This window comes from Dipodomys merriami, unplaced genomic scaffold (genome assembly GCF_024711535.1).
Source record: "Dipodomys merriami isolate MVZ:Mamm:240054 unplaced genomic scaffold, mDipMer1.0.p SCAF_31, whole genome shotgun sequence".
Classification (NCBI taxonomy): Eukaryota; Metazoa; Chordata; class Mammalia; order Rodentia; family Heteromyidae; genus Dipodomys; species Dipodomys merriami.
In genome coordinates this window covers 1,061,828-1,074,150 of record NW_027204604.1, presented here as the reverse complement: position 1 = coordinate 1,074,150, position 12,323 = coordinate 1,061,828, and the positions used below count along the sequence as shown (strand labels likewise).

The 12,323-nt window shown below is 44.6% G+C and overlaps 1 protein-coding gene across 3 annotated transcripts in view; it reads left to right on the top strand.

Moving 5' to 3' along the window:
* The first annotated feature begins 998 nt into the window (after positions 1-998).
* The window catches only part of Tgfb2 (transforming growth factor beta 2), an 88,437-nt gene continuing 77,112 nt past the window's right edge, over positions 999-12,323 (top strand). Inside the window, exon 1 of one of the 3 annotated variants that reach the window (XM_070041480.1) lies at positions 999-2,753. In XM_070041480.1, the coding sequence (XP_069897581.1) occupies positions 2,405-2,753 (349 nt within the window). In that variant the 5' untranslated portion in view covers positions 999-2,404. The remainder of the gene's footprint in view (positions 2,754-12,323) is intronic. The other 2 variants (XM_070041478.1, XM_070041479.1) reach the window with 2 other exon arrangements.

The following is a 12,323-nucleotide window of genomic DNA, read 5'->3' as shown; positions in this document are numbered from 1 at the left end:
GTCTAGGAAGGTGGTGAAGAGTCAGCAGCCAAACAAAAAAGTGGCTTGGGTAGCAAATTCAAAACAGTTCAGCAGATGTAACTTACTCTTTAGGTAAAAAAATATTAAGGCTGTTTTTCTCCAGGTAACAAGTCAACTGGAGGGCTAGATTTGTAAACACACTAGTAAAATAGGCTTCAAGGTGATAGTATCCTGGCATGGAATCCTAGAAAACGGGGGGAAAGGAGGAGGGTAGATTAGGAATCTCAAATTGAAAAGGATCTTAACTTGAAAGTCTCAGGGCTGGTGAGTCTGCTGGTGCTCCCTCAAATAGGGGCATGTGTGTGTGTGTGTGTGTGTTTGTGTGTGCACGCACACATGCATGTACGCAGGGATTCGATGTGCAAGGCTGTGAATGAGCCACACTAAGCAAAAACGGAGTGCTTGACAGCTTGTCTTTCAGGAGCCCAGTGCAAAATGCCTATGGAAAGTAAATACAGGGAGTCCTGTTGTCAAGGTGCACCCCACCCACCCCCTCCATTTCCTCCCTCCCCCAAAGTCGCCCGCATTTCCACCCCCTCCCCTACTGCTGGGGTGAGCCCGCGGTGTAAGTAACCAGAGGACTTCTGACTGTAATCCTAGCACGTCACTTTGTTGAAGGCAAACACGTGGTTCCGAGAGAACTTATAAATCTCTCCTCCCTGCAAGATCGTGATGTTATCTGCTGGCAGCAGAAGGTTCACTCAGCGGAGCTCCTGCAGACCCGAAAGAAAGCTAGAGTTCCAGGAGAGAGAGAGAGAGAGAGAAAGAGAGAGAGAGAGAGAGAGAGAGAGAGAGAGAGAGAGAGAGAGAGAGAGAGAGAGAGAGAGAGAGAGAGAGAGAGAGAGAGAGAGAGAGAGAGAGAGAGGAGGGAGAGAGAAGAGGGAGAGGGAGAGGAGGGAGAGGGAGAGGGAGAGAGGAGAGGGAGAGGGAGAGAGGAAAGGAGAAGGGGAGGAAGGGAGGGAGAGAGAGAGAGAGAGAGAGAGAGAGAGAGAGAGAGAGAGAGAGAGAGAGAGAGAGAGAGAGAGAGAGAGAGAGAGAGAGAGCGCACAGCTGGGGCGCCCGGGCTGGCTGCAGAGGGGTGGGGACCCTCGTATAACGGTCTAGGGGGCCACTGTGGAACAAATGGAGAGGCCGCAGTAAGGAGGAGAAAGAAACGGTCTATTTCAGAGTAGCAAGTGCCTACCTCCCCTGAGCCAGAAAAGTGCAGGTGGCTGGACGCCAGGAGAGGGTGTGGGGGTCCGCGGAGCCTTACACAGCCCCGGGAGGAATAAAGCTCGCCCGCGGCCGCGCCTCCCAGGGGCGGCTTTTGCCGTGTGCAGGGGTGAACGCGGCAGCCCATCCATCCATCCATCCGTCCGTCCGTCCTTCCGTCCGTGCATCCACCCAACGATTGATCGATCCATTTGGTCGCCTTTCGGAGCTAGAGGAGAAAGGAGGGCGCAGAAGGAGGGAGCTGGCGGCTGGACACGATCGCAGGCAGTGACAGCGGCGGCGGCGGCGGCGGCGGTGGAGTAGCCGAGCCGATCAGGGTGCGCGCTGGCCCGGGGTGGGGTTGATCACACAGCTCAGGGCTCCTCCGAAGCCGCAGGATTCTCGCCGACGACCCTAAGCGCCCCCCGGCCCCCGCCCACCACCTCCGCTCCACGAACAGCACGGGACCGACTCCGCAGCAGCGCCTGGCCCAAGCCAAGCAGAGCGCATCCGCTTCCCCGGGGCGCGCCGGGCTCACTCCCCAAGGCGCGCACACGCGCGCGCGCGCGCGCACTCAGACACACACGTGTGCGCTCCTGGGTTCCAGCTCTCTGCGCCGCCAGTGGAAGGCAGGGCCGAACCTCTCCACTCCTTTAAATATATAAATTGCAGCCCGGGTCTGCTGCATCCGCGTCCCCTCCTGTCATTTCGCCAGCTGCCAGCCCCGGAGACCTTTTTCATCTCTTGGCTTTTGGCTTGAGGAGCCGAGAGTTCAGATCCGCCACTCCGCATCGGAGACTGACACACTGAACTCCCATTCTTCCTCTGAAATTTATTTCTGCCTAATAGGTCGCTCCTCGCCTGTTTGGTTTTTTCCCCCCTCTCTCTCTCCGCATCTCATCGTTCCGGGGAGGGGGGGAAACAAACTCCGAACTCCCCACAGTCCAGACTTGCCCTGCCCATCCCACCTCTGCTCACTCGTGGAACGACCTGCGTGGGTTTGGTGGGTTTTTATTTTTGGTGTTTTTCTTAAAAAGGAATTCAAAAATACATTTTTTTCTATTGGGCATCGACTCTTGATTGTTTCGAACGTTTCCTATGAAAAACAACTCTACCTGATCAGTAGTTCTCTTTTTTTAACTTAAAAAACTTTTCAAACAACAACAACCCAACAATAACCCCCCCCAAAACCATGCATTACTGTGTGCTGAGCGCTTTTCTGCTGCTGCATCTGGTCACGGTGGCGCTCAGCCTGTCTACCTGCAGCACACTCGATATGGACCAATTCATGCGTAAGAGGATCGAGGCGATCCGCGGGCAGATCCTGAGCAAGCTGAAGCTCACCAGCCCTCCGGAAGACTATCCCGAGCCCGAGGAGGTTCCCCCGGAGGTGATTTCCATCTACAACAGTACCAGGGACTTGCTCCAGGAGAAGGCCAGCCGGAGGGCAGCCGCCTGCGAGCGCGAGAGGAGCGAGGAGGAGTACTACGCCAAGGAGGTGTACAAAATAGACATGCCGCCGTCCTACTTTCCCTCGGAAAGTAAGTACCGTTTGTCACTACCACCCCCGGGGGCTAGCCGGTGGAAACTCTCAGAACCGTGAGGAAGGGGTGTGTGTGTGTGTGTGTGTGTGTGTGTGTGTGTGTGTGTGTGTGTGCGCGCGCGCGCGGGGAGGGGGGGATGTAGGGTGGGGTGGGGTCACCCTTCCCTCTCCTTGTCCCAGTTCACTCCTTTCCCGGTCCTCCCCATCCACCTCTTTTCCAGTCGTGTGCTGGAGACTGCCAGCCTTTGAAAAAGCTTACTTTTTCTTTTTTTTTCCATCTCCCTTCCCCCAACCTCCAGTCCTTTGAAAGGTGCCCCCCCCTCCACCCCGGTCCCCGCATTGACTCTTCCCTGACAGTCTTTTGCAACTTGCAGTCTGTCCTCCTGTATTGAAACCCAAGGGCAGTTAAAGTAGGAAATCTTAGGTCCCTGGTTTTCTTTGCCTCTTTCTCCCGAGGTGCAAAAGGGTTAAAAAGTAATTCCAAACCAGTTTCTCCAAAAGACCCCCTTTCTCTTGCAGACCGATCAGCTGGATTCCCCCAAACCTTCCCTCTTGTCTCTCACCCCCTAAAGGCATCAGCATCACAGCCCATCAAAGCCTGGTTGGGGTCCCCCCCCCCCCGAGGAAAAAAAAATCAATCCTGGGTATATCTGTTGCCTTGGTAGGTGATTATGTTCCCCCAAGGCAAGCTCTTATAACCACATTCCCCCTTTAACATCACCTCCATGACAACCTCCGAGCCGACCAAGTTTAAGGTTTCATTACTTCAAGTTATACTTCTTAGAATCCACCTAAAGCTGCCTTCTTTAAAAAAAAAAAAAAAAAAAAAAAAAACAACAACCGATCTCCCCTCTCCCTTCCACTATGTTGTTCATCCTTTACAACTTTGAGTTTGCATTTCTAACCCTTCGTTAACTTTCTACTGGGACCTCCGTACCTTCTTATATGTGAAAGAGGAAAGACAGCTGATATTTAAATTATGGTTATTGTCATTGTTGTTGTTTCTGGCTCCTGAGTCTGTGTCCTCAAAAACCAGCTGGCCTTACAGTAGCCATGGGAGTGAAATGATTTATTGTGGAGTTCTTTTAAGGAGAGGGAGGGCGAAGGAAGATGGACAGTGTAGAGTTATTTCAGAGTTCTTAATAATAATAATAAAAGAATCGGCAGCAGCAGTATCCAGTAATACCTGAGAGGGTTAAATACCAGGAAGAACTAAAAGAAAAAAAAATCTGCTTCAACAGTTGTGTATTCCAAGTCCTATGTCTTAAACTTTTCATTGGCTGCCTGTTTCTCTCCTCCCCTTCCCATGCCCTATATACTTGCTGGCTGCTTTTGTGAAGTCTCTGTGACTTACCTAAATAGATAATACAGCCATCTTGGTAATTTTAGCCTAGAGGTTTTAATTGCAGGGTGGTGCTTTTCTTTTTTAATATTTATTTTTAGTTTGACAAGTCGTAGCTATGTGACTTGCCATGTCTTGTGCCTGATGGCCGAGGAATGTGGGCCCATGTGCCTAACTAACCCCAGTTTTTCTGGCCACCTTTCTTTTGCTGTATTGTCTCTTCTTTTTGTCCAATGGCACTGTGGATGTACGGAATCCTGGCCAGAAGGATGATTTTATCACTGTAATTATGGCACTATTCAGAATAGTCCTTGGTTAAGTGCACTCCCACCCAGTTATTCTCCACCGCTCTTCCAGAAGTCAAGTTTTCTATGTGGACTAGAGCCAAGGAAATATTAGGAAAGAAGCTCATTGTAATTAGGCCAAAACCATTGAGGCTGAACAAGGAGAGTTGAATCACTTGGCTTTCTCTAGTGTGCGCATGGGTTCTGTTGATATTTGGACAGACAGGCAGGTATGTTATGCAGGACCTGAATAGCATCCTTTAATGGTTGCGTGCAAAAGATCAAGTAGATTGCCAGGGTGTTGGCAACACAGGGAGGTCTGATCTCATTATTGTATAGGAAGGAGAAAATCACTCTCAAAGGCATTCATTCCTCATTCTCAGTTTGAAAGAGGAAGATAAGCTGAGACCTGGCATTGGTATTATGAACAAATTGGAAAACTTCCCCACACTATTAGTAAGATTTCAAAGGATGGCATCTAAGATCAGAGTGTGGATCAGAGTAAATTAAAACCTCTGATAAGCCTAGAATAAAAATATATACACTCAGTTGTTGATAGGCACTCCAGGAAGCCAGTGTTTAGCATGGAAGCTTGGGAACAGAGAGCTTTATTAATAGATTCCATACAACAATGTAAAGACTATGCAGAAGTTTATTGAAACTAGGCTAACTGATTTCTTAGCACTTTCTAATTGTACTGGAATTTAGTGGACTCTTTCAAAATAAGGGATGAGGGGAAGAAAAACAAATTCACCCACCATATTTTTGAAAGCAAATTGAAAGTGCAACCTGGATTTCTATTGTTATTAACCCTTATGAGGGACTGCCTAACTTTGAACTCAGTACTCACGGATTTGGGTACAGGGAAGTAGCTTGCATGCCTTGTCATTTCTTACAGTGAATTAGGCCAGGGTCATAAGCTCCAGAGATGAAGGCATGGGAAAGATCAGTGGTTCATTTTTTTTAAACCACCAACTTATTAGTGTTCAGGGAGTGGCTTTAGCTCAAGTATTACAAATATGCTCTAATTATACTCAATGAGCTATATATCATTACCAATTGCTGATAGCCCTTTCTGGGGACATTTTATAAAGTTCAGACTAAATATTTTTAGCAATGTGGAGATTTAAAAATAAAAGTATAGAGATATTGTATATGCCCTCAGGCATATTTTGTCTTAAATATTATCCTTGGCCAAATGTACTATATAAATACTGTAAATATGAATAGAACTGGCCAGGTGCCAAGCTCCTAGTATGAATTTTAGTCAAGAATGTATTTATGGGATATAAATAATACTGTGTCAACATTTAAAGAAGGGGTCTGATTAGTTTTGAATTTATTCATATTGATCTTTTCACATGCTGTTAGTTTAAGGCTCAAAGTGGAGTTCTGGTGATGTTTCCCAATAGTTTGCCCAATGGGAATTAGTGGACTTTGAACAGTTGAATTTCAAGACACATTGACTTAAACTGCACAAGGTTTTAGAAATTCACAGAGAACAACTTTATAGGAAGAATCCAAATAATTGAAATTTAAAACCTATAAAGCTGAGGACAGTTAAAAAAATGTTTTCATTCTTCTCCTTGGCAGTGCTAGGGATTGAACCCAGAGCCTTGCATATTCTAGGCAAACAATGGTAATACTGGGTCACATCCCCAATCTCGATTTTTCTTTTTTAGATCTTTCTCATTGTGTATGTTCAGACTGCCTCCATCTCCTGAGTACTGGGATTACAGGTGTATTCCACCATACCTGTGTTCCTCACCCCTTTTCTCTACAACACAGTTGGCATGTAGTGTGGTTCTAATTACAGTGAGTTTATGCCATACTTTCCTTCCTTTTACCCCACCCCAACACCTCCACTAGGACAGTTGGCAGGGTCTGCAAACATTTTTGGCTATTAGGACTAGATAGGGAGTGATTCTACTGGCCTTCTTTGGGTAGAAGCCAGGAATGTTTCTATCCATTTCTAGGTGTGTTTAGAACAGCCCTCCTCCTTCCCCTGTACCAATTTTACCAAAGAATTATCCAACCCCAAATGTCAATAATGCCTCTTGTGAAGAGTGCTGGTATCTTGGTGGTTATCTTGGGTAGATGAAATCTCTTAGCAGTGTCATTTTAAGATATTTAAATATTTAAATTTAGATTTAATATCTAATAAAGATTTAAATATCTTTATGGTCAAATGATATTAGAATGAAAATGTTAGGAGAATAACCAGAAAGTTCAGTTCTTTAAATATAGTATGGGTGATTTAGTATGGTCTATATAGACTATTCTTGTGACCTAATGAATTTCTCATTCAGTTAGCGTCAGTTAATGATGTTGGCCCTTTCATTAGGGACTTCAGTCAGCAGCAGTGATATTAGCCAGCATACAGAAAAAGGAAATGAAGAATTATCTTGGATTTTCCTTTCAAGTAAAATAAAATAAGCAGTGTGAATTAATGAAGAGTGGAATCCCTAATCTAGGCAGGCAAAGATAGTGAATAGTTATGTTGGTTTATTCTATCATATCAAATGAGATAGATTAAATATACAGCCTGGAAAATCACCATGAGGTTTTCCTTATAAGTTTCACATGAATGCTAAACATTTAATACAATACAATGATAATTATCACTGCAATCTCCTTTTGTATTTCCTCTATAATTTTCCAAGTGAATTTGTTTCAAATGACTAGCAACGGCACTATGGTTTGAGAAACGTGCCTTAGTATTCTATTCGTGAATATATCTTTCTGCATACAAATTGCTGGTCTATTGGACCAGTTTCCAAATGGAAAGAAATATGAGTAGGTTGCAATAGTAGTGCTTTCTGTACAATTTTTATTTTGTAGCTTAAAAATAGATTATGTCTTTGTGAGAGTGTAAGAAATAAAAAGGGCATAGACAGAAACAGTAAAGGTGGAAAAGAGATCAAAAACAGAGTTAGCTGACTTCTAAAATGATTGACTTCTTAATATACAACAGACCAATCTCTCTATTACATCAGAGCTCGTCTACCTCTAGTACCTAGTTGTGGTCACATTTACTTTGGCCACATTCTCTCCCTTCAGGATCTCCCTTTTTTATTTTTTATTTTTTGCTTTTCATACTAGAGGTAAACCCTCAAAGGAAATATATAGCTTAAAACTGAACCAGTTAGTGTTTGCTGCCAAGTGAAACCCATCAGCCTCATCTGTCTTCTGAAGAGACTCCACCTGAAAGAGGGTGGAGTCTTCCTGTGTCCCCCAGTGATCCAGTGCCACACACAGGCGCTGCACTTCGTGAATAGTGACTTTTCCCTGGTGCAGACCCACTGATGTAACCTCCTCCATCAGCTTCCCTATAAAGATATGAAAGGATGACAGATCCGTGTTCCTAGAGGAAACAGAGATGGGAATAAAGAACTCATGACTCACTGTTGAACCCACATCAAATCTGGGTGAGAATCAAGAAGGTCACAAACTGCTAGGCCTTCACCCAGAGATTACAACACACTTTGGGCTGCCTCTCTTAGAAAGCTCTGACAAATAGAATGGAGGAACCTGACCCTGGGAGGGAGGTATCATGACCTTCACTACAATTGAACTCCTTCCCCCTGCCACTGTAGGTTAAGGACAGCAAGCATGACTCTCTGAAGGTAGCCTTTCAGCTGTCTTGTAGCATTTCCCATCCTGGCGGGATCCTGGAGAGAGAATTTCAGTTTACCATATGTGCTGGCTCTGCTTAGGCAGGTCTTCTGCTTAAGGGTGTATTCCACTTCCCAGATTCCCGGCAGCTTGATGAAATGTGGCTCTGCTTGAGATAAACAAATGTTTCCATTGTCATTTTGAAAACATATGGTGCACTTAAAACAATTAAAAAAAAACAAAGATAGTTTTTTCACATTGGAATTCAGTATTCTGCAGGTATTTTATTTTACATTTAATAACACGTTGGGGATTCTTTGATGGGTTTGTTTAGACTGAAATGTTTGCTTCTGCCATTTGTTTAGAAGAAATCTGCATCTTGCTGTAATCATCAGCTGCTTTGGGTAGGTGGTTGTTTTATTTCTTTTTTAGCCTTTCATAGCCTGAGTGAGTGTTTGGCTCCACAGCCTCTTCCTCCACATTGCTCTCTGCATTGGCTGGATGGCCTTGACCTTGCATAAACATACCTTCAATCTGCCTCACAATCTCTCTTGTCTTCTGGCCTTTCACCTTGGCTGAATGACCATCTTTTTGTTGGGCAAATACTTAAGCATGGTCCTGTGGGTTATACTCCAGGCTGTTAGTGTAAAGGGCTACAGTTTCTTTCCTGGGCCACCTGCTTCCTGGGATTGTGAAGGATCCGTGACAGGTATCAAGAAGCACTGGATGCAGCTATCTGGCACCTAGAAGGCTTTTGCATGGCAAACACCATTTACTTGAAGATGTGCTGTTATTTTATGGACCACTAAAGAAACACTATCACTCTAGTTGACTCCCACATCCCACTAGATCATAAAAGAGGACCTGCGGTTAAGAGACATTGAAACATAATTCAGAGTGATGCATTAGGGGCCATTCCCAGGAGCCGAGGAGGTCTTGGGATCTCATTCCCATCTTTGCATGTTCTATTCAGTAGGTCTGGTTCCCTTGCTCAGGATTCTCTAGGTGGCTTTTGCCTCTCCTGGGCAGGGCGTGGAGAATGGCAAGGCTGGAAATGTATCCTATAAGAAGACCTTGAGATTTAGTAGTCTGAGGCTGAACTTTCTTTTTTTTTTTTTTTTTACTTCTTGTATGCTTCTTCGAGGTTGAACTTTCTTGGATAACATCTAAAACCTTTCAAAGTCTGAGTCTTCTCTCTCGTGTAGTTCCTCATTTTATTAAATTCCTACCTGAAAGTCATATTCTTTTCCCTTTTGTGTTTTTTTTATTGTAAAGATACTGTACAGAGGGTTTACAGTTACATGAGACCATTTCCCATTGAGCATTGTTACCCCCCCCCACGTATATTTATTTCAGCATTTTGTGAAAGCCATATTCTTGCCACTTCATCTTGGCCTTCACCCAAATGGGACATTTATTTGTATGAGGCGGAGCCTTTGTTTCTTCTGTTTCTTTTAGTGGGTGATAAATCCTATTCTTTTTCTTTTTGCCAGTCATGAGGCTTGAACTTGGCCTAGGCGCTTTCAACATTCTTCTAGACTTAGAAAGAAAGCACCTCCTTGAGTGACTCCAATTTTCTTTCTTTCCCTTCCTTCCTTCCTTCCTTCCTTCCTTCCTTCCTTCCTTCCTTCCTTCCTTCCTTCCTTCCTTCCTTCCTCCCTTCCTCCCTCCCTCCCTCCCACCCTCCCTCTTTCTTTCTTTCCTTCTTTCTTTCTGTCTTTCTTTTGTCAGTTGTGGGGCTTGAACTCAGGGCTTGGGCACTGTCCCTTAGCCTCTTTGTGCTCAAGGCTAGTGCTCTACCATTTGAGCCATAGCTCCACTTCTGGTTTTTGCATGGAGGCTCAATTTTTGTAGTCATATTTAATTAGATTTTCCTCTAAACTCTTACTATCTTGATGTATGTCTTTGCCTCTTTCTTTTGTTATTGTATTCTGGGCTGCCTTCTTCCTTGGTGTATAAATATCCTTACAGCAAGCATCAAGTCTAACTTCTCTATTGTTCTACAAAAGATACCTTGTCTTTGCTCAGTCCATGTTTGACAAGTGAATGAACATTCTCTATAGAATAGGACTGAACCACCCAAAGGTTCAGTGGGTTCTAAGTGTCCCCACAAGGAGATGAGGCATGATCTGCTCATTGTAATGGCAGAGCAAATGTACCTGATAGGTACTATGGAAGTCCTGCACAAAGCTTGGGTCTTTTTTTTTGTTCCCAACATACCCAACTTTTATATCTATCTATGCTTGATGTAAAAATTGAGATTTATCAGGACTCTGGTTGTAGTTTTTAAATATTTGCAATGTTGAATATTGAACCTAGGATCTTGTTAATGCTGGATAAACAGTTAAACACTTGAGCTATACTCAAACTCTTTTGGTTTATATTTTTGTTTTTGAGATAGAGTCCTTTTGCCTGGGCTGGCCTTGAACTCCAGTTCTTTTAACCTCCATTTCCTGAGTAGCTGGGATGATAAGAGTGAACCAACACACCTGTTTCTGGTTTTGGTATTTTTCTTCCCTCAGTTTTTGTTGTTGTTGTTTGTTTGTCTTGTTTTCTTCTTCACAAATGTTCATGAAAAGCACTTCCCCTGTCTTTTTCAGAGAATAATTTGGGGAGGTAGGATGGTTTTGTGCAATGAATAAGGACTTTGGAATCATAAAAATCGCACCCCAAAAGGCAATGACACCTAAACTATCTCAGAGGCTGGAAGGGAAATGATAACATGGATGACAGGAAGTCCTTTTACAGGCCTTTGGCATCTGTTAAGAAGTGGTTGGGTTTGGTTAGCAGCTTGGCTTTCTCAACACAAGTTACCAGAATTGTCCCACTGATATCAGGTCTTGGCTCTGTTGTTATTGGCTTTGTAGCCAGGGTGGAGGCCCCTTCATATGACTAGACCTCAGTTTCTTCATTTGTAAAGATAAGAAAATGAAGAAGCATTCTAGCAAATGCTTCTGACATTTGTGGGCCTGTTCCCAGTCCTCTTCACAGATTCCCTGGCTCTCATCTGCCCCCCTCCCTCCCGGTGTGTGTGGGGGTGTCTCTGTGGTTTTTTTGTCTTGTTTTGTTTTTTGTTTGTTTTGCCTGGCCTGGGGCTTGAACTCACAGCCTGGGCTCTGTCCCAGAGCTTCTCTTGCTCAAGGCTAACATTCTACCGCTTGAGCCACAGCACCACTTCTGGCCTTTCCTGTGTATGTGGTACTGAGGAATCAAACCCAGGGCTTTATACATGCTAGGCAAGCACTCTTCCACTGAGTCACATTCCCAGCCAGGGTCTCTGTTTTAGTTAGTTTGTTTTTGTAATTTTTTTTCTTTTGTGGGGCTTGAACTTAGGGCCTAGACACTGTCCCTGAGCTGTTTTTGTTCAAAGCTAGCACTCTACCACTTTGAACCACAGCTCTATTTCTTGTTTTTGAGTGGTTCATTGGAGATCAGAGTCTCACAGGGACTTTTCTGCCCAGGCTTGTTTCAAATAGATCCTCAGATCTCTGTGTCTTGAGTAATTAGGATTAAAGGCATGAGCCACAAGGGCCCAGATTGGAGTCCCTGTTTTGAAGGAATCAGGACATTTGGTTCCAAGGATAAGCCCTATCTAGAAGCTGTGTAGATTCCAGTTAACTTCACCTTTGGTGCAGTGAGCTGTCAGGCTTTACCTATGACGAGGAAATTCCAGGAGACGAAGAGCCAGACAGTTCAAGAAACACACTTAAGGATTTGAGGAGGGGAAATGAAAACCTGAGTGTTGACAGTAGAAAGAAGCAGCCATCCTAAGGTCTTGGTTCACTGTTAGCACTGGAAGATAGTCACTCTCAGTGAGTTCTTCTAGTCTGGGTTTTCCTGGGACAACCTAGGGACATTTTATGCTCTCAGAAAACGTTGGCCTAAGAGGTAGTAGACTTGGTGTCCTTTAGAGGAAGGGAAAGTTTTGTGGTGCTGAGAAAACCATCCTGTGTGGACTGGGACCATCCCTTCATTTGTTCAAATGAGCACTTGCATTTGTTATGCCTGATAACTTGGAAATGTTTGGCTGAGATGTTCCTTTAACCACAGTGACTTGAGAAACTGAAGGCAGATGGAAAATGCTTTCTGGATGTTGTGAAGCCCAAACCTTCTGAAAATAGTTTGAATGCATTGCCAGCCCTCCACAGGCAGCTGCTTTCTCTCACACTAGCCTGTTCCACACATCTCAGTTCCCAGGGAGAGAGTGTCCCTATTGCCCCGGGCCTTCCTGGCCCCTTTTGGGTTGGGAACTGAGAGGCAGGTTATTCCTGGAGAAGAGACATGACATTTTTTTTTGAAAGAAAAGTCACAGAGCAGCTATTTGAGA